The 26,844-nt window shown below is 34.3% G+C and overlaps 2 protein-coding genes and 1 long non-coding RNA gene across 4 annotated transcripts; 2 read left to right on the forward strand and 1 right to left on the reverse strand.

The window, feature by feature from the left end:
• Positions 1–1,528: 1,528 nt before the first annotated feature.
• Positions 1,529–3,290, forward strand: LOC108984453 (E3 ubiquitin-protein ligase Os04g0590900-like). The gene is made up of 2 exons (XM_018956424.2): positions 1,529–1,818; positions 1,897–3,290. Exon 2 carries the CDS (start codon positions 2,076–2,078, stop codon positions 3,177–3,179), a length of 1,104 nt encoding a protein of 367 aa, XP_018811969.2. The 5' UTR covers positions 1,529–1,818; positions 1,897–2,075; the 3' UTR covers positions 3,180–3,290.
• Positions 3,291–9,812: 6,522 nt separating this feature from the next.
• On the forward strand, positions 9,813–13,037 carry LOC108984455. Of its 2 annotated transcripts, XR_004798619.1 has the most exons (4): positions 9,813–10,072; positions 11,319–11,704; positions 12,079–12,177; positions 12,718–13,037. It is a non-coding gene; the product is annotated as an uncharacterized LOC108984455 (long non-coding RNA). The 2 variants fall into 2 exon arrangements; XR_004798618.1 differs by lacking the exon at positions 9,813–10,072 and having other exon boundaries at positions 10,868–11,704.
• Positions 13,038–23,153: 10,116 nt separating this feature from the next.
• Positions 23,154–26,664, reverse strand: LOC108984837 (transcription factor bHLH71-like). Its single transcript, XM_018956910.2, has 3 exons — positions 25,823–26,664; positions 24,650–25,072; positions 23,154–23,567 (listed from the first exon to the last, which is right to left on the reverse strand). Exons 1-3 carry the CDS (start codon positions 26,213–26,215, stop codon positions 23,472–23,474), a joined length of 912 nt encoding a protein of 303 aa, XP_018812455.2. The 5' UTR covers positions 26,216–26,664; the 3' UTR covers positions 23,154–23,471.
• Between the last annotated feature and the right edge of the window lie 180 nt (positions 26,665–26,844).

Consider the following 26,844-nt stretch of genomic DNA (forward strand, 5'->3'; position numbering starts at 1 on the left):
TTCACATTCTGATGTTCCTTGTCTTAGAAAATTGTCTGGGAGAATGGACCAAGTTTGAAGATTTAGGTAAGGTTATTGTGTGAAATCCTCCTTTAATCTGTAATCAATTGTTATAATGAAAGAAGTCATGTGTAGTATTGGCGTGTCTTTGGAGATTGAAAGTGTAAAAGTGTTGAGGAATTGCTTTGTTAGAGAAAGTACCACTCTTATTTGACAAAATTCCTATCCTTAAAAGTTTTTTGCTACAGCCTCTCTATTGGAGACTTGGGTTAGCAATATAATGACAGAACATCATTATATTAATATCTATTGGAAACTAGGCTTGATATTAATATCTTCTTGACTTAGTTAAGTTAAAATGAAATGAGATGAGATATTTTGATAAAAGTTAAATAAAATATTGTTAGAATATTTTTTTTTTTGAATTTGAAGAAATTTAATTATTTATTATATTTTGTGAGAAAGTTTGAGAAAATTATAATGATGAGATGAGATAGTTTAATTTTGTGTAACCAAACCACCACTTTCATGAGATTTGATTCCTTGCTTTATGATTGAGTTTGGTTGTTGGCTAAATGTTAATTTGGAACCAACTATCAATGAAAGAAAAAAATAAAATTTATCTGCAAATATATTTCTTGACAAACTCAATATATTACTGATGTAAATTAAGATATTTCACATCAACTAACATAAAAATATTCGTTTTTTGTTTTTTGTTTTTGTGATGGTAATAAATCTCATAATAAATAGTATATCTATACATTGAGTTGTAAATAACATAATTCAAAGGAAAAAAAAAAAAACAAAATTGCAAGGTAAAGTGGCCAACAGAACCTATGCTCCATCAAGCGGAATCTATTGGCCATAAACTGATCAGGACCAGACGACAGTTGCAATTGGATGCATCGAGAGGACAATGGATCAATATTACATTTTCTGGAATACAATGTCAAAAGTGTTGTCATCATATATATTCTCTCTAAATCTTTTGCAATTTTTTTTCTTTCTCTCTCTTAAATACGACATATTTTACTTTTGCTTAGTACATGTACGAGAGAGAAGCTTTGCGGATAAAACAGATACTCAAGGTTCTAAAAAAAATAGAACAAAAAAGAAAGACACTGGTTTGGATAGAGAGTTAAGTGAGATGAGATGTTTTGTTGAAAGTTGAATAAAATATTATTAAATATAATTTTTTAGTATTATTTTTATTTTAATATTTAAAAAAATTGAATTAATTATTAAATTTTTATACGGAAATTTGAGAATTTAGGGTAATCTTTTTCACTCAGTTTGTGTGGTACAAAGATGCAAGTCAATGCAAGCTTTCTACAATTTATACGTTTAAAGTATTTTTGAGATTCTCACTTTAACTGGCTTGAAAAATAAAAAAGAAAAAAAACAATTGATTTTGATTACTTTAATGACTCGCCCAACCGCCAACAACACCTTAGTCAACAAACCATCATCTCGAAAGCAGAGAGCCAAATGAAAGAAAAAGAGATCACGAACAAGAAAAAGAAAGAAAAAGAAAAAGAAAAAGAAAAAGAAGACCCTCGAGCTCTCCTTAATGTTGCTGTCCTTGTTTTCTATCCAAGCCCCTTTGGCAACTTTTCCACCCTATCTTGTCTCTTCATAGAAACTTAACATTGTAGGAGCTTTCTCTCCCTTTGCTTGTTATTCTTGCCTTCCCATCACTGCTAATCTACAAAATCAGCAGTGTTTTCTGTTGCGCTCATCTGCTTTATATCAATTATTGGGAAGAAATTCTCACGAACCAAACAGGAACTATCCAATCTAAACTCTTGTGTTCAGGTAATAGTTTGGTTATCCTATTTTCATTTCACAATTACAATACACGATTATTACTCACATTCCTTTCATGGTTTCTAGATTTTGGGATTCCAGTCTGTAGTATGAAGGTCGTGTGCAACTGTTTTGAATGATTTCATTCCCAACCTCTTCAAATACCACTTTCTGTTCTCAAAATATTCATGATCTTAGCAGGAAGAAAGAGAAGCATGATGTTCTTAATAGCTTAAAACTCTCTAGTCTTTTTATTAAAATCAGTAATGGCGACTCTAGACAACCCAAAAACTTGGATACCATATATGGGCAGCAAAGACTGTTCTCAAGGCTTCTGTACTTTATACTGTCCTCAGTGGTGCTACATCGTCTATCCTCCTCCACCTCCCTTTGAATTCCCAGATGGGAATTCTGGTCCAAATTTCTCCCCTCTTGTTATTGCAATCATTAGCATTTTGGCAAGTGCTTTCCTTCTTATAAGTTACTACACCATTATATCCAAGTACTGTGGCAATGGGGACTCGGCTAGAAGAGACGATCATGACTTGAGTGAAGAATCGGAAGATAATCAGAGCCATTCTCTCCATGAACCATGGCATGTTGTAACTGCTGGCTTGGATGAAGCTCTTATAAAGTCTATCACAGTATGCAAGTATAAGAAGGGAGAAGGGTTGGTTGAAGGCACTGATTGCTCTGTTTGTCTCAGTGAGTTTGAAGAAGATGAGAGCATAAGGCTCTTACCAAAGTGTAGTCATGCTTTCCATCTCCCATGCATTGATACCTGGCTCAAATCCCACTCGAATTGCCCTTTATGCCGTGCTAATATAGTATCTTTAGGCGGTACGCCGCTTCCTTTGCCTGCACCAGTGACCGACATACCTTCGAGTAATGAGACTTTGCCGGGAACCCAACAGGCAAATGAAAATGTAACCCTTGCCCAAGACTTGGAAAGCTATGTTAGGGAGGAAGAAATGGTGCATGGTGATACAGCTCCAAAGACCTCAGTACGTGCTTTTAGTGATTTGGGCAACTCAGAAGAGAGAGATACAATTATTGAGATTAGAGATGGAGGATATCAGCATGTTAGAAGATCGTTTTCCATGGATCTTTTGTGCCAAAGCCGTCCTTCCGTAGCTGATATATTGTGCATGGATGAAGATCATGAAGATGTTCAAGTAGTAGTGGAAGATTGCGTTGGTGATTCTAGCTCATCGAAGCAACTAGCAGCAGGAGTCGAGGAGAAGTCTAGCAGTAAAAGCAGGGTCTTGCATATGGTAACGAGTCCTATTGCAATGAAGAGATCATTTTCAAGCGGAAGATTCTTTCTCACCAGGCATGGGAGGAGACGGCAAACGGTCATTCCAGTCTGAAAAAAAGGAAAAGAGAAAAAAAACAGAAGTCTTTGAAGTAAATGAATTTAGTAATATTCTTGATGAGATTACAAAATTTTTGTTTGAGATTATGGAATTTGATTATTGTCCTATATAATGTTTAAGAGTGTGAGAATTAGTCCTCTTCTCCGGAAATGCTTGATACTTTAATGTTTTGTTGATCCCTTTATATTCTCAACAAGTTTTCTTCTCTCTGGGTTCATGGTGCAGTGAAAATGAGTTGTGCTACATTGAATCACTTTTACTTACTATTTTTACACACTGCTGAAATGATCAGTCAAGTCAATTATTTTATATTAAAAAAAATAACGCAGCCAATCACATTAATGAAATGTGTAAAAAATATGCAAAATTGACTGTACATAAAACTTTTGAGTGAAGAATTAAATTAGACACAAATACCTTCAATATGTCACTTTAGATTAATTTTGACTAAACTCTTGTCTATTGTGCCAAAGTTCCCATGTTTTTTTATATGATATAGCACGGCCACCACCTGCCTCAAGTATGGGACGATGTGGTAGAACTAGGATGCGATCCCAAATGAGAGGTGTATATCCCTTGAATATTTTCTAAAAAAATAGTGACTTTACTCTAATTTAACCTATTAAATTTAAACGAGTCAGGATATTCTAATCTAATTTATATTATATTTTTTTACCTTAATAAAAGTTGCCAGTCTTAAAGATCAAGTTGTATATCATGCGGCAATCTTAACCCAATTCATTTTATTAAACGGTTGAAATCCTCTCAATTTCAATCCTTTAATTTTGTTAACAATATGATACAAATAATTAAATATATATTTTTCATTATGTTAAATTTTTGGAATAAATAATAATTTTACATAATATCAAAATAAAAATTTTGAATTCAAATCTTGACTCTACACTCTATTATATTTATTAAATATTCTTCACGTTGAATCTGCTTAATAAAAAGAATCTGACTTATAAGAGAGAATATTAAAAAAATAATATAAATAATTAAATTTTTTTTTTATCAATTTAAACTTTTAACACAAATGTGAAAGGATAGTTTTACAAAATTTCGTGTTCAATTACTATCCAATTCAATCGTCTACAAAATACAAGCACTAGAGCAAGCCTTTCCTAATAATTAGCCACCTGCATGTTGTATGTCGCTCACTGATCACTCAATGTCTAACATGGCGGTGACAGAACATAATTTCGGGATGATAAATGATAGCCTTACTATCTCTTTACAATTTTTTTACAATTTTTTAATAAAATATTTTAACTTTAGATTATGATTTGATGTGTTTAAAATCTAAAAAAGATATTATTTTATTAAAAAATTGTAAGGAGGTGGTAAAGCTATCTCTGCGATGGGGTTATTCCAACATCTGGAATGAAGGGGCCTAGGGGAAGAACCCCCAACGCATTCTTACGTGGCATGAATTATTGTGTCATGTAGGCTGTCACTCTGCTGGGTCCACACAAGTTGGAGTTAGGGCATGAATTATTGTGCAGAGATTTTATTAAATAAAAAAAAAATATTATTTTAAAATAGATAATTTTATAATTTTAAAAAATTTTAAAAATAAATTATTTAGATTTGTATTACAATCCTCAAATAAGAGTAGTCCCTAATATTGCTCAAATATAAATGGGTATGTGTGTGGGAAAAAATACAAGGGTTAAAATCTTATAACATAATTATTAACACTTTGTTTTATATGAAAAGAAAGCCAATTTTATTTATTTATTTTTTCATGGACAAAGAAAGCTAATTTGAAATGATAGTGTCGTGTCGTGCACGCTTTGCTTAGTATTAGGAGAAGGCTTCCAATGACAAGGGTAATGCTACAACCACCGTTCTCTCTTATCTTTTTTACTTTTTGCTTGACGTGTCATTTTTTTTTTTTTGCTTTTTTTTTTTTTCCTTCCCACGTCGTCTTCCCCCATTTCATTTAGTCTTCACTATTCCATTTCGTCTTTCCGAATCTCCATTCCAGTTCACTCTCTACATTTTTTTTTCATTTTTACTCCCCCTTTTTCTTCCTTCCCATTTCTTCCCTCCAATCCATTACATATTTGCTCTCCTCTGATTTCATCTCTCTGCATTTTGTTCTCCTCTGATTTTATCTCTCTGCATTTTTTTCCCAATACAAGGCCTACTTGATTGAAGCATAATGATTTCTTGATAACATAATACATATTTGAATAATTTGAAATTAAAAACCTTATTTCTGTTATGTTCCAGCATTTTGTCAGCAACTATGCAAGAATCAAGAAAACTTACTTACTACATACAAATCAAAGGCACGTTGCAGTTGGTGTCTATTGTTTGGAGAATCCATCAAAGTCATGAAACAGAAGCAGGAGATATTACCAAAAACCCAAAAGAAAAATTCCAAGCTTTCTGACACGATCTCAAACAATTCACCGAAGTGGGTTGAGAGTTTTGAAAGGTTTGAAGTGTAGGGCTTTGTTGCAAACTCAGTATTGGAATTAATGCTTTTGTGAAACCAACTTTATTAAAAATACAAGTGTAAGGGTCAAATTCTGGGGGTATCAAAAATGGGTCATTTGAACGACCTCAACTTTAACTACATTTTTGGGAGAGAGGGAGGGAAACAAGAAAGAGAGGGAAAAGCTATTTCACATTTTCGGAAGAGAGATTTCTGCCGCTTCACGGTTTTGGGAGAGAGGCTGAAGAAGGGGATATTTTTTAATCTATTAAATATTTTCACATGGACTGCCACGTCAAGCGGGATGGATGAAGCAGGATGTTGAAGCGGTGGGCGTAGCTTTATCCTAATGACAATATATGGGGAAGCCGATCGATGAAGTAAACGGTCTGCCTCCGTATCAACACCCTCGTCCATCAAAACATATAGAAGAAAATATTTTAGATAAAAAAATTACACAAAAATAAAATTATAAATTGATGTAGCTTGATTTTATATATCAGATTATAAATTTATTTTATTATAAAATAGACCTAACGGATTTTATAATGTCACTTCAGTTTATGAATTTATTTTGTATAATTTCTTTATGTCTGTAGCATAAATGACCACCCTAAGAAGCGTTGCCCTCCTTCCCCCACCACCACTTTAACTCTCGTTTGATCATGATTGTAATCTGAATGAAAATTCTACTCATTATCTTCATACTATACACTACATATAATTTTTTTAATTTTTTTTTTATCTTATTGAATGTGTAATGCATGGATGATGAGTAAAAAATCAAAATTAATTTAAGAATAAAAAAAAATATGGTGTATTGTGTGTTAGAATGGTGAGTAGTAAAGTTCTACCTTAATTGTGTTGAATGGAATTTTCATAAATATTGAGGCTACGTTTAAATAGTTAAGTGATTTCAGATGATCTATAAATGATAATAAAAAAATAATAATAAAATATTAAATATTACACCGTCTAATCTCATAGTTACGAAGGCTTGCTTGCAAACAAGAATCGTGAAAAAATGCTCTAAATATGGCCCACATGGCACATGATGACATTCATAATTGAAGACTTTTAATTTTACCCTACTCTCTCTCTCTCTCTCTCTCTCTCTCTCTCTCTCTATATATATATATATATATATATATAAGCAGTATATGATGCGCATAAAAATTTATAACAATAACCAATAGTTTTGATCCTAAATAATGTTGATCTCATTTAGGCTAGAAGCTCGTTATTTTTTTTTTTCAAACAAGAACATATATTACAAATCCTCGACTGAGTCCGAATTACATATCTTATCCTGCACCAAAGCATTGCAAATTACAAATGGAATCCTTCGATCCAAACCCTTTCTTCCCCAAGCACTAAAGCATGTTTTGCCAATAAATGAGCAACATAATTTCCTTCTCTAGGAACATAACAGACTGACCATCCTTCCTTTTGATGAAAAACCTGTTTTAGATCATTGATAATATGCCCCATCCACGATTGATCTTCACCTTCCTTGTTGATCTTTTGAATAATATCAGCTGCATCTCCTTCAAATACTAGTTTAGAGAAAGAGAAAGAGAGGTCATTACTTAACTCGAGTGCTCTCCACAAGGCTAGACTCTCAGCCAAAGTAGGGTCATTCACATGTTGTTTCACGTCACACACATATGCTAGAAGATCGTTATTGAAAACGAAACATACATGTATTGTTCATTTACCTAACACCATATTATTTTATGGGTTGATTTTGTCTAATTTCGTGGAACTAGGCTTTCCAATTTCTTCATAATTTGCATGGTCACTATTATTCTTGTAACAACATAATAGTAGGAGATCTTGGTTTTGCTACATAAATATTAGAACATATTTAAAACTCCAATGACATACGAATTTCAAACAACCAAAAAGATGTCTTTGATGGAATCATACTATCATAATATAAGGATTTGAGGCGGAATATTGAATATCCTTGAATGTATTTTTTTGGAACATATTAATTGCCATGGATGTACGTACATATTGAATTCTTATTAAAGTATTCTAATAGCCACTTCAGCTACTATGAGAATTGAAACATTAGTTTATTTTTGCTCATGTTTGAATTGCTTAAATGAGAAAGATAATTCCTTTAGAATAGATGATAAATATATAGCAAGATGTACAAAGAGCATTGCTGTTCATAAACCTCATACACTACACACTATAATTTTTTTTTTATTTCTTTATTTTTTTAATTTTTAATTTTTAATTTTCTTAAAACAATTAAATTCTTCTACTCATTATCTATATATATACCACACATTTGATAAGAAAAAAACTTAAAAAAATAATAAAAAAATGTGGTGTGTGGTGTATTTATGAATAAAATTTTTCATGTACAAATATCTGTCTATTTACATGCAATAAATAGACAGATTGATAATTACTTTCTTTATCATATTTTTTTCTACGTCTAAAAGATTGCATGCATCATAACAACTAGGGGTGTAACCGGTCCGGTCCGGTCCGGTTTTGGACAAAATCTAGGACCGAACCGGTATGTACCGGTTTTGTATTTTTCAAAACCGATTACGCCCCGATTATCTTCCTAAACCGGTACTTCCGGTTTTACCGGTTTCCGGTCCGGTCCGATTTTCTGGTTTTTTTTAAATGTAAAAAACATATAATAAAGTGTTAATTCTTATTATAAAATGTTATTAAAAATTTAATATATATATTATGCTTAAAGCATATGATCAATTAAATTTTTATCTTTAAGATTAAACTTTTATTTTATAAATTATAACAACATTATCTTATATATAATTATATTAATAACATATGATCAAATAAATTACAAATATTCATATTTAAGATTAACATTTTATGTTATTATTTATAAATTATAATATAAAATTTTTTGATATATGATATATAATTATATATAAAAATTTAACATATAATTATATATTATATATATAAATATTTTGTATAATATATAAATTAATTTTTATATTTTTTTTTTCCAACCGGTCCGGTTCGGTCCGGTCCGGTCCCAAAACTACGGAACCGGAACCGGACCGGAACCGGCCGGTTTTCATAAAATAGGAACCGGTTCCGGACCGGACCGAACCCAGACCGGTTTTCTGGTTTAAATTTACATCCCTAATAACAACACATGAAGGAGTTTATAACCGGTCTAGATACTCAAAACAAAAAATATAGGAAGTAAAAACATGCTTCACTCTACTTGACATCTTGGGCCATTTTGGGTAAAGCCCAAACAAGAGTGGCACGAAGTGTACACTGTTTAACTACGGGCCTAAAATGACAATATCCAAACCTAAACTAAGCTAATTGAGATAGGCTATAAATCCTTCGCATTCTACAGTGTGATAACGAAGTCCAATTTGAGAGATGATAACGAAATTGAGAATCATTGAAACTCTGTACACATATTTTGTTTCGATTAATTTTTAATTTTCTCTATATTTTTTTATTTAATATTTAAATAATTATTTTTAAATAATTTTATGATTTTTTTATTTTTAAAATTTTTTAAAAAACGATTTACACCATTCAGTAGAAAAAATGGGTAGAAGCTTTTGAGGTTGTAGCATCACCCTTTAAAAAAACCATGATCTCTGCAAGAATTTAACAATAACAAGAGAGCAAAATACTCTACTTTAAGAATCAAAATTTCAGTATTATTTAACTCTTTTTTAGAAAATAGGATGATAGCTCATTATTTTTATTAAAAATCCTCAGTTATTGTAAAAAAATACCATATATACCTCGAACCGGTTTTATACGTGACTGGTCTCATTACAAGGAATTTACTCTTTTTCAACGCTACAAATTCATCGCTAAAAGTCCAACAAGATGTTGTAAAAAGTTATTTTTAGCAAATTTATAATCGCTGCACATTGGTTGCCATATTTTTTACCGGTAATTTACAATAATATATGCTGAGAAAAACAAGGGTTAGAATGTACGACAAATTTTCCTTGAATTCTGCTCGAACTTGAAATAAGATTTCAAGTTAGAAAAAATTAATATATAAACCCTCAATAATATTCATTACAATTTTATTATTTATATCTCTCCTGCTTGAAATTATCAGATTCTATTAGAATTTGAAGGAACCTGATCCCAATGACAACATAACTGCAACACTTGTTTTAAAGGACATCAAAAGAAAGCCAATTTAAAATGAAATTTTGCTGCATAACTTCCACTATACTCTACATTTTGCTGCATAACTTCCACTCCTCCCTCACTAAGCAGCCCGCGATGCCCTCCCTCTACCCAGCGACGCCGTCGATCTGTTCAGCACCACTCGTCGAAGCTCATTCGATTCCTAGCGCCACACCTCCCCGCGAGCTCACTTAACGGACCAAACCTCCGACACTGCTCCGATGGAGCTCTGTTTCGCTGCCGCCCATGCTCAGCTTTGTAGGTAAATGGTACCATTTTTCCTTCCATACTATTATGTTCTTCTTGTGTACCGAGAGAGGTGATTTTTGGGTTTTGTTAGATGGGTATTTCCGCTGCATGGAGAAAAAACATTGTTCTCTGAACCTGAGTTCAGAGGCATGGAAAAAAAATAATGTTCTTCGATTTCTACTATTTTAGTCTTATCATGCACTTTCAAGTTTGTGTGTTTCTACTTTAACTGCTTGAGTGAAAGCAAATGGTCTTGGTGAAAGTCATGTGTTTCACCATTGTTACAGTCTATAATTAAATATGTGTTCATGAAGTGGAGGTAAATGCTGATAGGAAAATTATTTCTTATATAGGAATCGGTACAAGAATTTGATCAGGAGACTGCTGCTATGGTAATGGCAAGATTGACTTCCCAGAAAATGATTATAGACTTATTATTATCATGTTTGTCACTTAGACATGATGGGCACCCTCCATTGAGTTAAGAATATACGAAGGATAAATATTATGGTGTACTAACTGAATTTCTCTTCATGGTATAGCCCATATGGTTGTTGCTAGCATGTTTCTTTCTTTATTATTTTTTCTTAACTCCATCCATGTTAGTTTTTTCATGCCAAATTTACACTATTACAATCAGGTGGGAGCCACTCTAGGTTCTATAGAGCAACTTGTTGAAGAACAGAGTCTGGACCCATTGTTTTTTAATAAGTAGGTATCTTTAATTTGTGATTAATGTGCATTCAAATATATGGTTGGTTGGAACTTATAAAATATATATATATATATATATATGTATATGGTTGGTTGGCTGGTCATATTGCCTAGAACAGCTAGATTGATATTAGCATCCACCAATTAAGAGGCAAAGCAGTCTTGGTTTTCCTCAACTTCTCCTCTAAAATCCAAATATATATACATGAATACCCAAATCCAAGACAGTCATTGACATAATGAGAATGGAGAGGAGGAATGAGTCAACAACATTTTAGAGAAATTAGGACGTGCACGCTTTTTCTTATACCCTTCTAGCTCTTCCCAAATTTTGTTCACCTAGGAGGATCAAATCAGTGATAAGTAATAAATCAATGTAAATAAATAGCATCTGAACTGTTTGCACATTCTAGTTTCGTATTAATAGCTTACTATATATTAAGTAGCAAAACTTGTTCTAAAGTGAATTGCAAATGGTAACATATCATAGTGCAAAGGAAATAAAGCACCCCTTAAGTGCCTCTAACGTGCTATTAAGTTTTCAGGAGTCAAGTTGATGCCAAAGAAATATAGTGTGGTATGCAAATGGTGCTTAGCAATTTGCCGAGGATTTTTTTCTTTGGTTTTTGAGCTTTGAACTCCAAGTCATCCTAAATGTGGTGTGATGTGCAATGTTGCTGTTATTTAGTATGTGAATATAAGGCTTCAGAGTGACATGTTAATCTTTTGCTGCTACATTTGCCAAGAAATGTTGTTGTGATTGCCACCCGCAGGATTGTAAGACCACCAAAGAAAGGTTCTGTTGCTCAGAGGCCAGGCTCCCGCACACTAACATCTGTTAAAAAATGCTATGTTAGAGGACATTGTGCATCCTGCTGAGATTGTTGGGAAACGCATCAGATACCGAATTGATGGTTCTAAAGTAATCAAGGTAAATGCAAATTTTGTTGAACATTGGATGATGACAACTAAAATCTGATGCGTTTGCCGGTTTAACTTCATACCATTTTCATAGTCATTGATGTCTGTTGGACTGCACCTTTTGCATTTATTAACAATTTCTTAATTACTTATAAAAGAACATTCTCATTGTTTATCTTTGTATGTGCAGCAAATTATGTGCTTCACATTTTTCTGTCTTTTTCTTTTCTTCTTTTTTGGGCTAGCATTTCAATTTCTACACTCTTTAAAATCTAGACATTTATGATATGGAAACCTATGTATTTTTCCTATCTTTACATGTATGAGTTGTGTTGTATGCTTTTGTTGCTTCCATGATTGTTATTGTTTTGGAAAAAATTGCAGGTTTCAGAGGCCTCCTGGAGCAATTCCATCTTCAATGTTGGGTTTGGAGGCTGTTACTGGTGGCTTGGATGATTTTGGTTTTTCAGGATTATCTGAATGGTAAGGAACCCATCGTAAACCAAGTGATACTGTGAATTCCAATAGTTATTCATTTGAAAAATTTTTGTTTGTTCTATTTCAATTTTAATAATTGATCAACAGCTTCTACGATTCTCAAATTTTTACTTCAGTTTCTATGTTTTCTGGATCCTAACATGAAAGTTTCTGCATCTTCGCCTATTCTTCTTATTCTTCTTTTTTTTTTGCCAAATTTTAGAATTTTTAATAAGAATGAGAATTGGTACCATCAAGAAAAGGAGAATGTTCGAGTGGCATATGTCTTGGAGATTGACATGGTTTGCAGATGTGCAATGCAATTTTCAAACCAAATGCTTGATGTGGAATGTTTTGGACATGCTCCAAATTTTGATTTTCCTTTCTATTTTGTTTTATTTCATGATTTCTTGTTTGAAGAAGTCGAATTCAGTTCTTTGTCCAGTTTTCCTCTTCACATATCCATCTCCTTTCTCAATATGTTTTTTCTACTAACTTTTCACCATTCAAAGTCTACTACTTTAGTCTCATACTTATGCTTTCCAGGTTGCCAATTGATTTTTATAGCAAGATGATGGAACCAGAGACGAGGATCCTTTCCAATGATTCAAGGAGCCAAATGGCCATTTTCTGATCTCATTATTTCTAGGCACCTACTCATCTCCTTTTGATTGCAACATAACAGGCGAAACTGACTTCATAGCATTGTCTAGTTTAGCAGTTTTTGTTAATACACTTTTCCATGTCATGTAAAAGGAAAAACAAAAGAGGAGAGATTGCTAGGATATTGTAGATAGTTTTTACTTGTTTTTATCGCAATTCTAATACACATTGCAAAATAAGCATTCTGTTTTGGTTTGTCAAAAGGGGTCTGGCTTTTTTATGCTCTTCCAAAATTTATACATTTTTTGTACAATTTTTATTTTTATTCGGAAGCAAGTTTCCTGTGCAATATTTATTCCAAGTTGAGTTGAGTTTTAAAATTTCATCCTCGGTTCTAAAAGACATAAAAAGCTTGAAATAGTCTCTGAAATGTTAGTTAAAAAAAGAAGATCGTTTTCCTGCTTAAAGAAAAATTCCAACAGCAGTTGATCAGTGTCGATCAATTCCAATTTTTATTTCCTTCATTTATTTGAGTGTTCCCCGAACCAAGCGTCTGATGCTTAGAAAGAAAAGCAAAAATAGATGACATAGACTTCTCTGTGATGGGTACCTCAAGAAGCAAGTAGGCAGGTTATGGCACTTCTCTATTCCCAGTCACAAAGATGACATGGACAGAGATAACAAATGGTAGTTTGCAATTTTCAAACCATTCATACAGCAGCAGTTAGAAAATTAAACAAAGAAATCACTATCATGCTTGATTAACTACATCATCACAAACAAATAAAGCATCGAAAGTTATCAACATGGGGACCTTTTCTCTGACCTATCAACATGGAGAAATTGCTTCTTCACCATATAAAATCAAATACAGTAATCACACTCATCCATGATGAAAACAAAGCAAAGAAATTAATCAATAAATGATTAATCTTACACACAACCATTAATCAATAAATGATTAATCTCACACACATCCATTATGAAAATAAATGATTAATCTCGTACTCAAAATTATCTTTTTGAGTATGACTACATGATGACAATCATGGGCAACTAATTTTCTCAGGAAAAGTAATTTTCGTGCCCTTTTTCCAAACAGAGTAAAGTATTAGTTCACTTGATTCTTACATATTGCAATACCTAATTCTGCATCAACAGTCATTGGGAATTAAGAAAGGCACAAAAAAAGGGAGCCTTATGTCTGCACCCAGAAAAACTCAACAAAAATAAAATAAAAAAGGGACCCCAAACTTGTTTTGTCTGCACTATGAATTTGTTTTTTCTAAAGCTCAGACCTAAACTATACCTCTTACGGCATTTGATATGGAAGTAAGGATCAAGTGCACTCTAAATACTAAAGTATCTTATGAATTTGTTTGAGATGTTAAAAGTCATGAATTTGTGGAGTGGTGAGCAAAGGAGATTTGGCGTGTGCGGTCGAGTTGTTGGCTACCGAGGTTTGGAGGGTGGGTTGTTTGGTTGATATTGAGTTGTTTTAGTTGTGGGAAATTGTGGTTGTTGTGTTTGATGTGTGTGTAACTTAATGATCATGGCTGATGGTTTATTTGACATGTCAGGAATGAGTTGTTTGGTTTGAAGATGTGGTGGTTTTTCTTAGCGGGTGTATGAGGAATTAACTACTAAGTATGAGCTTATGTTAATCCACCATTAGAATCGGGTAGTACTGTAGTTGAGTAAGTTTGGGTTTGTATAGGTTATTAGTATGTTAATGTTTATTCTCCAATATAGGTGTTGAGATTGCTAGAGCTCAGACTGAAGATTTAAACAATACATTACGAGAATCATGTAAGCGAGATTTTTATGCTAGAGTTTGCATGAAATATATGAACTGAGGTTGACTTTGTAAAAAATTATGCATGTTTTGTTATGAAATGAGAACTTAGAAAAAATAACCCTAGTCATTTATCTGCATTACTCATTAGATTTTTACAAGTAAAGAAAAATATTTTGTCATAACTAGTGTAGACATGAGCAAGTTTTTGGCATTTAGTTCTTAAATTTTGTAAAAAGAGTGATTATGAAAATATGAAAATTGGTGCATAGTTTTATCAAGATGCTTTGACTCTTTTTTTTTTTAAGTATGTGAGAATGAACTGAATACATTTTGTACTCTGTTTTATTTTGATATGGCATCTGAAAACCTTTAGCATAATGTTCTGATTTTGTATTTGACTCTAATTCTGATATGTTCTGCTCTGTTTGGGTTGGTACCAACTTCTCTGTCTCTGAGTACACCCACTTTGAAAACAAAGTGATTCTCTGTGTGGTCTTTCCTATATGCACACTTGGGGCTTCGAGAATGATAAGGGGAAGATTCACTTCTGTCTCCACCTCATTTGGCAACTGGGGAAAGCACAACCTTACCACGAGATTAAATATAGTCTTTGTTCTGATATGATATGATGATGATAATCAATTTATACTATGCCAAAGTACTTTGAAATATAAATATTTTGAACCATCGCTCTGTTATTTTTATATCATATTTTGTTCTGCAAGCTGATACTGAAAAATGTTTTAGTTCTGCATTCTGTACTTTTAAATGCTCATGGTTACATATTAGTATATGTCATTCACTTACTGAGTTGTGGATAACTCAACCCCTTATCTTCATTATATTTTCAGATGATTTAGACGGTACAACTGGTGATCAGGAATAGACAACTTGAGCAAGATTAACTGGGGGGTAGGGAGTTGAGTACTGAAGGGTACATTCGCTATTGGAGAATCCTCTTTTGGTAGTTTGGTTTTCAGTATGTGTAACTGGTTTATGGAGACTTATGAAATTTCTAATTATTATGTTGAGTTTAATGGGAGTTTGTGGAACAACTGTAACGCCCTGTACCCAGAAGGGTCGGAGAATTACTACATGTCACTTACCAACCTGTCTCTCCAAGCACCTAAAACCCCAAGGATTTCATAAATAGCACACAATCTTATATTATCCAAATAATCACAATACAAACTCCATAAGTCATTATTACAAAATAACATAAACCAAAAGAGTCTAAAATTTTTCAATAATCTCAATGAAACAGATTGATACATCTTTAAATCTCAATAGGTCCAAACAACTCAAAGTACTTCAATTACTCAAGTTATACCCTTCTACTAATAATGGAACTTGGCCTTCTATCCATATCTAGACAAGCTCCAATTTCTAATCCTAACCCCCAGCTGGGCAATCAATATCATCTGAAAATATAAGAAGATAAGGGGGTAAGTTATCCACAACTCAGTAAGTAGAGAACATATACTAGTATGTAAACATGAGCCAATTTTAGAAAGTTTGGTATGCAGAAATAAAACATTTCATTTTCATATGCACATCTCAAAACGTGTTATCAGAAAAATCAAAACGATTTTTAAATCTTTTCATACTTATAAACCAATTTCATATTCAAAAACCGCTTTGTCATAATGTAACTTCACATCTTCATCTTATTATAGCATATCGGATCGTATCATGTCATATACCATGTTTAACCCACGTGGTAGAGTTGTGTTATCCCCAGTGGCCAAACCAGGTAGTATTATATTGTGAAACTTCTACTTTTTCAATTTCGGAGCCTCGAGTGTCCACACATGAAAGAACACGTAAAAGACTAATTTGTTTCCAAAGTGGGTGGACTCATATCATATCATATCATACCATGTTGATACCAACCATATCACGTGAACCAGTATCATCATATCAGAACCATATTCAGAATCAGATTCAAAACAAATAAATATGCCAAAGGTTTATCATATCCATATCATATCAACACATGTGCAAAACATATTCATATAATTTTCCTATGATCAATAACAGTTCCAAAATATTTCATGTCACATGTACAAAAATTCACAGATATCGTATTCGCTCTTTTGCATATTTCAGAAACATGTTGAATATTGCCCATGTCTACACATTTCATGTCAAAAACATTTATTTTTTCTTTCATACGTATCTCATGAGTGAATGCAAAACATATACTGAGGTTATTTTTCACTTTTTCTTTTTAAAACAACATGCACATTTTTACAAACCAATCTCAGTTCATTTCTTTATATGCAAATCTAGCATAGTAATCCCGCTTATCTGGACTTTTTAGCTTTTCAAAAATTTCCTCAAAAGTGCCGAACAAATATTAATCTTCACCTATAAGATAATCACGTAAATTTTCATAAATTTCCAATCAATCTCGTATTTCGATATTCAAGCCTAAAACTTCTAAAATAATCCATTTTTAATTCCTCAAACCCAAAATTCTCATTATTCCTGAAATACCAACATCACTTTCTAAACTCATCAATATCCAACATAATAACTCTGACTAAAACATCAAATTCCAATTTATTTACAATTGAGATCTTACTATAATTTATAAAACTAAAATAACATAACTATATTGAGATCATCATAAGTAGAAAATCATACTTTTGTTTAAATCAAAAATATTATTTTAAAAGGATTCAAAATAGTATTTTGCACTTACTGATCATACCAAAAATTCATCAGTATTTACATAAAAATATTCCGTTAAAATATGAGTCTCTTACAAAAACCCAACTTATCAAAATCATTTCTATAAACATGGAAAATTTTAGAGTTTACAAATATTTAATAAAGGTTTAAAACACAATAATGCAACTTGTATGTACAACTCTTTAAGTCAACAATATGAAACATAAGGGAAATGAAGTGCAGCGGCGATGACTCACGACTAAACCGAGAGTACGCATGGAGAGGCAAGGTGCGACGGGCTGGCTGGAAGAGCTACAGTGGCACAACTGGAGTCCAATGGAGGGCGTACGGTGGCGAGTCTACCTGCGCTGGCGAGAGCACGAGAGACACATGGTGAGAGAACGAGGGAGAGACCGAGAGAAAAGAGCCATCAACTGGAAATGGAGTGAGCTTATCGGGGGACTTGAGGTGGCATGCGGCAGACTGGGGGTGACGGTAATCTTCGTCGGCCGTTTTTGTGGGGTCACAACACGGATGAACTTTCGGTGGAGGGTGATTGCAGCGGCGACTGAACTGCTCTGTTTTCGGATATCAATAACAGAGGAAGACAATGCTTGAAACAGAGGCTTCAAGGGTGCTGGGCGGCAACTTTGTGTGGTTGGGCACGGTTGGGGTGGTGAACTCAGAGTGGCTAAGGTACCTGTGCAGACTGAGTTTGGAGGAGTTGTGGCACGTGGATTGGCTTTGGGGGTGGCAGTTTACTGGGTGAAAACTGAGCCCTTCAGTTTGGTGTTTTACGGTGACAAGATGGCTGGTTACGTGGCGGTGCGGTTCTAGACTAAGGTTCACAGAGGGGAGTGGATGTTTAGAAGCATTTGGATGGCTGAGGCGTGAATGAGAGGGCAGCGGCAATGAATTTAGGGTTGAGAAAAGCATAACATATATATAGGCTATAAATGGAAAACAGATAAAACCTAAAGAGGAGGAACGGATGGACGTGCATGAAAGAGGAAATATGGCATGAACCTGAGCGACGTGAAATCTGGAAGCGTTTTTCACGGGCCTGGGCCTGGCAGCGGGCTAGGTCTCACAACAACTGATTTATTTTATTGGATTAGTGTATTGACGACCTTGTAAAGGAACTTATGTGTTTGTCTAATTAGATAAACTTATGTTATGTTTTGGAACTTCAAAAAATTTTATCTGTATTATGAGAGATACATTTAGGTGACAGGAACTAAGTCCCTGGACCTTTGGGATCAGGGTGTTACACTTTGCTCAAGAAAACAAATGCAACATGGAGGCGAGGACGGAATGAACAATACACCTGATCCATTGCTCAGGAAAATGAATGAAGTATGGAGCCATGGAGGCCAGGATAGAATGAATAGGACACAATCCTTTGCTCGGGAAAACGAATGTAGAACAATGGTGAGGACAAAAATAAATAGTACACTTGATCCTTTGCATTACGGTCATTACGCAAGGGAGCCGAGCTCCCATGTGATCAAGGTTTACATATTTATGTGTAAACCCAATCTTCATTTTTCCTTTCTACATTTTTTCATACGACATGGGAGCTCAGTTTTTAAACATGTAAGCTCACCAGTATCCAATCAAATCCACACAAAATCTTCCATTAGAAATCTCATCTTAGAACCATCAAGCCGACAATAGAAATACCCATCGAAGATCTCCATCTTAGACCCAGGGCAATGACAGTGTCGTGAGTCTTTGGTGCGAAATTAAAGATATTTCTAGTTGTTTCTCTATATGTCAATCTCTATTGTGGTGAGATTCGGTCAAGTCGACATGGTTGTCCATCTATGTCGTGGCTTGTGCCATAGTTGACGAACGAACATGGTTCTCCAATTTCTTTGCAGAAGAAGGCTGAGGCAAAATATGAAAATAAAGAACAAAAAAATGATGAGCAAGAAGAGGGTAGGTGGAGAATGGGGAGTGCAAGAGAAGATGAATATGAAGATGGTTTTAGAGACTTTGGTTGTCGTCGGCTGTTTTGATTTCCATCAATACTGTTTCTGTCTAATTCATGTTATTTTAGTCAGTTTAGATATAAGGCAGGGCATTTTAGCCTAAACCAAATCTCTTGCAAGGGCACCTTCGTCAGATTAGCAAAAGTAGCAAGACCATTTCAGTCCAACATGAGATCTGTAGATCAGGGACACTTTGGTCCAAATCGATCACATGCATGAATTCCTACTTGCAGGATCTAGATTCTAAACTCCGGCTTCTTTTATTGTAGATAGATACACGCACCAGCAACTTTGACTCAACGCAATTGAAATATCAAAACGTGGTTAATTTTAACCAACATGAAACTAACATTGGTTTTTGAGGAATGGGATACAATTATGGCGAAGTTTCAAAATATATATGATCCGAATTAGAATTTATAGTTGCAAAAAAGAAGGAAATAACACTTGGGGAAAATATAATTAATCCAAAAAAAAAAAACTTGAAGTCGTTTAATTGAGTGCCTAATTGGGCTGCCCTTTTCTTGCACAGTCTTCTTTTGATCATCAGTTGGTCACATGTAGAAGTTATGACTATGGAACCAAATTACACAAAATAGATCAATGTTCCTCAAATTGTTGATAATCGAACCCTCCAATATGTATAATTCCTTCCACTTGGGAAAATTGCAGATTCAGGTAGGCGAGTCCCATAACATGCAGTCATTCATTAGATAATGACATTTTTCTACAATTGCAGGACCCCAAAATGATGGGTTTAACGAATTACAAAGGGAGACATGGATAAAGAGTTTTTGAGAGAGAGTGGATCAGCTGAGTATTTATCCCTGAATTGTTACGATGGCCGGCGGGGGCTCAGAACACCAAAATAGAAAGAATTGGATCGATGGGAGTTAGGGATCTGTAAAGCAAATTGTCTGACAATAAGGAAATTGAATCATTGCGAACTAAATAATGCATTTCAAGCTATTAATTGATGGTGCTACGTACCGTACGTACACGGAAAATAATAAAGAAATCTCCTAGAAGAAAATTGCTTATTTATGATTAGTTATTTTTAATGAAAATAATTATTTTCTGTCGAAATGAGTCTATTTTTATTCTAAATACTTATTATCGTCACAAATAATCCGTTAATATTGTTTATTTTTCTTATAGTGGGCCCCCATTTTGAATGCTTTCGGGGCCTTGAATAATGGGTTGTAGATATATACAATCAAATGCTATCAAGAACGTCATATATGGAGTTATCTTGGGTTGGGTAGCTAGGTAATTTGGACCGTCTGGTTAGTTTTCTATTCTCGAGGATTACTATTCCACAAGAATCAAAATGATGGATAGCATATTGTTTAATACTTATAAATTATATTAATACACACATAATCTAATTATTCCTTACAAAATTAATTAAAAAGAAAACAAAATCAAAACTAAAGTAATATTATTGCTGCATGTCCCAAAGTTTTACAAACTTCATATACAAACTATACCGCTATATATATACGTCAGTATATGCTTGGATTTTTTTTTTAATATATTACAGTGATAGCTCCATGTGGCGACTAGTTATAACTACTATTTATGTTTAAAAAAAATTAAAGAGATAAGGTCCATGATAATCTAAATTAGAATTGTATTATAAGGCCCGTGTTTTTAAGAAATTATCTGATCATTTCCATTTAGCAGCATATATATATATATAATTAATGAATAAGAAATTCTTTAATTACAAACGGATTGTACAAAAATAAATTTATAAATTGATATGATTTGATATAGTACATTAATTAATTTTATTGTAAAGTAGATTTAACGTATCATATAAAGTTACGTTAATTAATAAGTTTACTTTTGTAAAATCTCTAATAGTGACTGTAGCATTACTCACAATAAGTACTATTCCATTACAATTTCTTTCATTCTCAATGATGACTATTCTTTTTCGTTTTAGAATAATTATTTAACGTGCATGCCAACCACTGCCCTAAGTTTCCGTGATTTTCATGGAAAAAATAAAATACGGGAAAAAGTGGTGTGATATGCATCATTGAAATTTGTATATATGTTGTTTAGTTCCCATTGAAATTTGAGGATATGTAAAAGCTGCGCGCCTTTCCTGTTAAAATATTTGATTTGATCAAAGATACGGATGCTATTATAGTCATACATGTCAGTATGCCTAATGCCACGATGCTCTAAATATTGATGTTAATGTAAATATTATTATTATTATTATAGGTCGTACTCCATTCTCTCTGATCTGTCTAATTTCATGCATGCAGGTCATACACACCTACACACACCCACAGGTTCTCAACTTCATCTTCTTGGTAAAGAAAGGGAGTTCTGATCATTGTTTAGGGTGCAGTACTGGGCATTGGAAAAAGTGACATGTTTTTTTTTATTTTTTTGTCCATAGTTTTGAGGAAAAGCTGGGAAGGAGGGGTTAATTTGCGGAATCGATGCATGCATTTTCCAATGTCCCCTTCCTTTTGTGTTGATTCTGAGCCATTTCATGTTTTGTTTCTTTGTGTGGGAAAAATCGAGTATCCTCATTAAGAATCCCGTCCTCTTGCGTAAAACCAGATAGCGACATCATGCATGGATCGATGGCGCTAGCTAGCTACCATGTTTATTTGTGTTTGTTCGTAAGAGTGAGATCTAGATATGATGATTTTACTAGGTATTTTTCACATTTTGGGCATGAGTTGAAACGCTAGTTAATAATCGCCGCTAATAAATCCCAAATCATGCATGCGTTCAAATTTCACATTTCCCAAATCAATCCCAGTGAGTTAATAATCGACGTCGCTAATTAATTTTGAAGACGAAACGCTAATTCACAGTAATTTTATAATTGCCGTAATTCAGTTATTCCTAGCGATGTTATGATCGCTGCTTATGAGTATATGTCAATTGCAACGATGAAAGTTCGCTAGTAATAAGATTTAGTAGCGAAATTTTATCGCCGCAACCGTTATTTCATAACCATTAATTGTATTACGGCGATTTCTAAAAACCGCTACTAAATTCAATTGTCAGCGATTTTTACTTCTTTGGTGATAGAAATTAATCGCTGGAATTAATATTTTCCAACGATTAACATATAAATCGTATCTTGAAATTTCGGCGATTAAATGCGCTATTAGTGGCGTGTTAAATTTTCCGGGATGAAAAAAATTTTGCCGGCGATTTTTGGCTTCCGTTGGAGTAGATCTAAAGTGAGGCTTTAATACCAGCGAACGGCTAACGATTTATAAATCGTTGCTAAAGGTTATAGGCGGCGATTTTGTGACATTTTCCAGCAATTCATTTTCACTGGGAAAGGTATTTCCCCTTGTAGTGTATCCTTATCCAAAAAGAAATATAAACAATATATATATATATATATATATAATATTTAAAAATAAATAAATCTTAAAAGAATTTATAATATTTTATTAGGTACATACGTATAAGTTGTGTAATAGTTGGGTCATCATGTTTATCATTTTTGAAATACTAATAACTAATAAAACTATGCCTAGATCATCAAAGTACTGCTCATATTCTTGCTCGGGAAGCATTATCTCTACGAGAGGATATCATTGGATTGGAAGAAATTTCAACATGCATGTATTCAGTCAATTGTATCTCTAGAAATGTTGTAAGACTTGTTGATCGAGCAATAAAATTTCATCTTTTTATCAGAAAAAAAAGTACTTGATATTAATTGCCTAGTTTATGAATCATATATATATATAGAAAGAAAGAAATAAAGAAAGAAAGAAAAAGCCAGGTTTAAGAGAGGTTTTATGCCGTGGGATTTCCCAAGCAATACTGAAATTAAAGGCTTTGACGTGAATTCGTGGGCGTAACCATAACACATAGGTATATACATGGCACAGGCACTGGCCTAGATTGACTATATATACACCTAAATATTTGGTCCTTTTTCTTTGACTTGATCATATAAACAAAGCATGGAATTAGAAAACAACCACCTTGTCTATAAATCACATTAACTTCTCTCCACTTCTCCAAATTAACTTGTCATATTCAATGAAATTAGCTAAACCGAGGTTCCTTTCTATATACCCTAACAAGTAGAGAGAGAGAGAGATCAGAAGGGGGGATCTCACACACACCTAATCGCACTAAGCTAAATACAAGGACAAGGAAAAAGAGGGTACTGGCATTCCGGTGATTCCAACTCAACTCCAAGGTTATATGAGGAATCTAGGACTTGTTCAACATAAGGCAGCTTCGTCCTCAATTATTCTAAGCATGTGGTGAACTGCTCCAGCTATGTCATCTACTGAAGTGAGTCGGCATCCTTCTTCTACCTGCATTCAGAAACGTTCCAAAGTCTTAGCTGAAATAAAGCTCTTTGATTTTTGAAAAATTAGGTGCAAATGGATTACTTCCAAACATAAAAAATACCCCGAACTGATGTCAGGAAAAGACACACACACACACTCTCTCTCTCTCCCCATGTTTTCGATGCATGCCTTGTGACAATAATTGAAGACCCCCATTAAAAAGTGTTGAAATGCTCCAAAAAAACATGATTCTTGCTCGAAATAGACGTAAAAATGATCCCCATAAACTTTAAAATGAGCTTTTACAGTGTGTTTTTTTTAAAAAAAAATTAAAGTATCTCTAATGCCCTTACATTTTGAATAAAATATATGCATACATATGGGCACGCAGACCAATGACCTTTTCGTTTAGGGACAAGCTGGACAAATTATATTTGTTTCTAAACGGCTAGAAATCCAAAAATTCTGCCTTTATGAACAGCGGTGGAACTATTTCCATACTATTTCCATGCGAATATTTACAGCAGTAATAAATATTATTACTTGTAGTCCAATAAATTTACTTTCAGTTAATTATTCTAAGTACACCTTCATATATACTAATTTTCTCTAACGAGATTCAATTACTTTATACGAAATCATCATACTGAATGCTAGCTTGAGAAACATAACATGGTAAGAAATTGTTGGCTTGTTATAATTTAATTCCATGTAGTTAGTCACTTGCATATATGGTTGTAAAACTAAAATAAAACGAAAGTATGCAATAAGCAGTCGAAATCATCCATAAATATTTAGTTCACCCATATTATTTGGTTATGGACCGCGTCATAGTGATCATGACACGAGGGGCTGGCCTGAAACACCGCATGAGTTCCTTTTATTATCATTTCCAATTCTGAGCCCTTACTAAGGTCAGGGGCAGGGCCTAAAACACTAGGTGGATCAGTCATTACTTAATGACAGATCACAAGATTCAGTGTTCAAGACGGGCAATTGGCCCGCTCCCTAGGCAGCTGTTTATGGCTCAATTTCTGATGTTTTGAGGAAGAAGAGTATAAATACATTGTGTCAGAAAGAAAAAGTATAGGCTCCTACGTACGTACCTTGGCGCTGATGGAGTAGAGGACCAAAGGGTCCATGGTGGTCACATTGAGGTGAAGGATGGAGAGGCAGAGTGTCTGAAAACCAGCAACCAATTTTGAGAGCTGTCTAGGGCTTCTGCGCGAGAGGATTCGAAGGCTTGCATGGGTTTCGATCAAAGTCACCTCGATATCGGCTATGGCAGCCTTGGTCTTCGATGCATATTTGTTAGGGATCTGAGACCAGGTGTACTGTGGATACGCAAAAAATTGTGCAAATGGGGGTCGCTGCTGCTTGAGGAACTTGGGGGTTGTGGTCATGTCTTCGTTCAGGCCGCTTTCTCCTGGCTGTGGACGTTGAAGTTTCTGAGCTTCAAGGGATTGCAGGAGGTGCTCAAGTACCTTCACAAATTCTATAGCACCACCTACTATGGAGGCCTGGTCACCCTACACCAGCAAATGTTTTATGTTAAGGGGTATATGTACAAGAAATAATATGCTTGACTAATGGAATATATATATATATATATATTTATATATATGACTTACAAAGTTAAACGTTGATATGGATGATGAAGAAACAGGAGAAACTGACTTCAATCTCAGGGTATGTTAAATATTATTTAACAGGCCTCTAATCCCTCATTACCACTTATATATATGCTAGCACTAGTACTACCTACATCCAAGTTAATTTCTTCAGTTACTTTCAGGCTTTCAGCTAGACCGTACGTTCACGGCCTGATGCTTCTTTTCTCACACAAACAAACACGTACAAGAATAACAAAATCCATTGGTTGGAATATGGTGTCAAAAATGGCAACTTTCAGCATAACTTTCACATGACTGGTCTCTGAATTTTGCTGCACTGCCCCACTTTACGGTTAACTTTTCCATATGAATAATTGCTCAGCTTCGAATTCATTCAGTCCAACTTTTCAGAACTTTACCAAAATTTCAAATTTTCTTCCAGGATTGAAAATCTAAGACGCGAAGCTCTTGTTGATTATGTTGTGTCAAACAATAATGCAGCAAGAGTAAAAATAAAGATTATGACATAGAAGTAAACCATGGAAAACTTAAACTGAAATTCTCCATGGCAGTTCCATACATTTTCAACAATACAGAGAGAGAGAGAGAGAGAGAGAGAGAGAGAGAGAGAGAGAGATGAGAAAGAAGAAAGAATGGAAGACATACCCTTTGGGCATAGGATTCAGGCATGAGGGAACGCAAGACGACGAGGTGTTCATTCATCTGTTTCCGGCGGTTTCTTTCTACAGCAATGTGCGTCATCCTTTGTGTTTCAGCTTCTTCCTTGTTCTTGCATACCCTTGGCTTTCTCCTCCTCTTCTTCCTCCCTTGAACCGCCAAAAGCTGCCTCCGTTGGACAACGTCTGACCTGCCAGAGTGGCGCTTTTGGGTCATCAATGAAGAGTTCTCCAAAATACCACCTTGGTTTCGAGGCATCATTACGCTCTCCAATAAAACACCGGTCTCTGAAGAGTCATGGCTGCTATATGGGGTTGCAGAGATAGTATCGTAGATTATGTAGTTGAAAAGCTCGTTGGAAGAAAGAGCTTCTAAAGCCATTTTTATCCAACTGTTTTACCTAGTCTTTTCCTCCCCTTTAAATGGATTTCAATTTCTGGCCCAGCACTGTTACAATTTCCAATTCAAATACTACAATCATTTTATAGCAGACCCCAGTTCTTCACTAATTTTGATGGGAGAGAGAGAGAGAGAGGGTTAAAATATTCGGAGGGTAATGTGAAGTGAGGCATAGGGGTACACGTGAGAGGGCAGGAAAGGAGTTGTGCTTTTCTGCTTCAAAAGGTGAAGGAAAAAAGAAAGAGGTTCCTCTTTCATCCTTTTATGGTTTTCATTCCCCATTTCATAGATGAAGACCGGCACAGTCTCTGCAATGGAGACGGTGTGGTGGCCCCAAATCTATATAGAAATATGCATACAAACAACAGAACAAGCTGTGCAAAAGCTATCCCTCACATTCAAATCTGCGTTGGGTTTTGCAGTAATTGACTGGCTCACGTACCCTAGATTCTCAAATACATAACTTTAGACAGAAACTATAACGTCTGCTCGACAACGCATTGTACATTCTTACATGTCATGGCATTATGTAAGTTTCGATGTTGGGAGCATTAGACTTTTGTTTTTCTTAATCAAGGGCCGTTCAAAGTATGATTTGCAGGATCAGATGG

This window comes from Juglans regia, chromosome 2, assembly GCF_001411555.2.
Source record: "Juglans regia cultivar Chandler chromosome 2, Walnut 2.0, whole genome shotgun sequence".
Lineage (NCBI taxonomy): Eukaryota > Viridiplantae > Streptophyta > Magnoliopsida > Fagales > Juglandaceae > Juglans > Juglans regia.

What these genes read in the sequence shown, in the direction of transcription:
- LOC108984453 (XM_018956424.2), top strand. Translation starts at nt 2,076, where the DNA reads ATGGCGACTCTAGACAACCCAAAAACTTGGATACCATATATGGGCAGC.
- LOC108984837 (XM_018956910.2), bottom strand. Translation starts at nt 26,215, where the DNA reads ATGGCTTTAGAAGCTCTTTCTTCCAACGAGCTTTTCAACTACATAATC. An exon ending in CTGAATCCTATGCCCAAAGG is followed by an intron (nt 25,073 to 25,822) that starts GTATGTCTTCCA and finishes TTGCTGGTGTAG; the next exon opens with GGTGACCAGGCCTCCATAGT. An exon ending in TCTACTCCATCAGCGCCAAG is followed by an intron (nt 23,568 to 24,649) that starts GTACGTACGTAG and finishes TTCTGAATGCAG; the next exon opens with GTAGAAGAAGGATGCCGACT.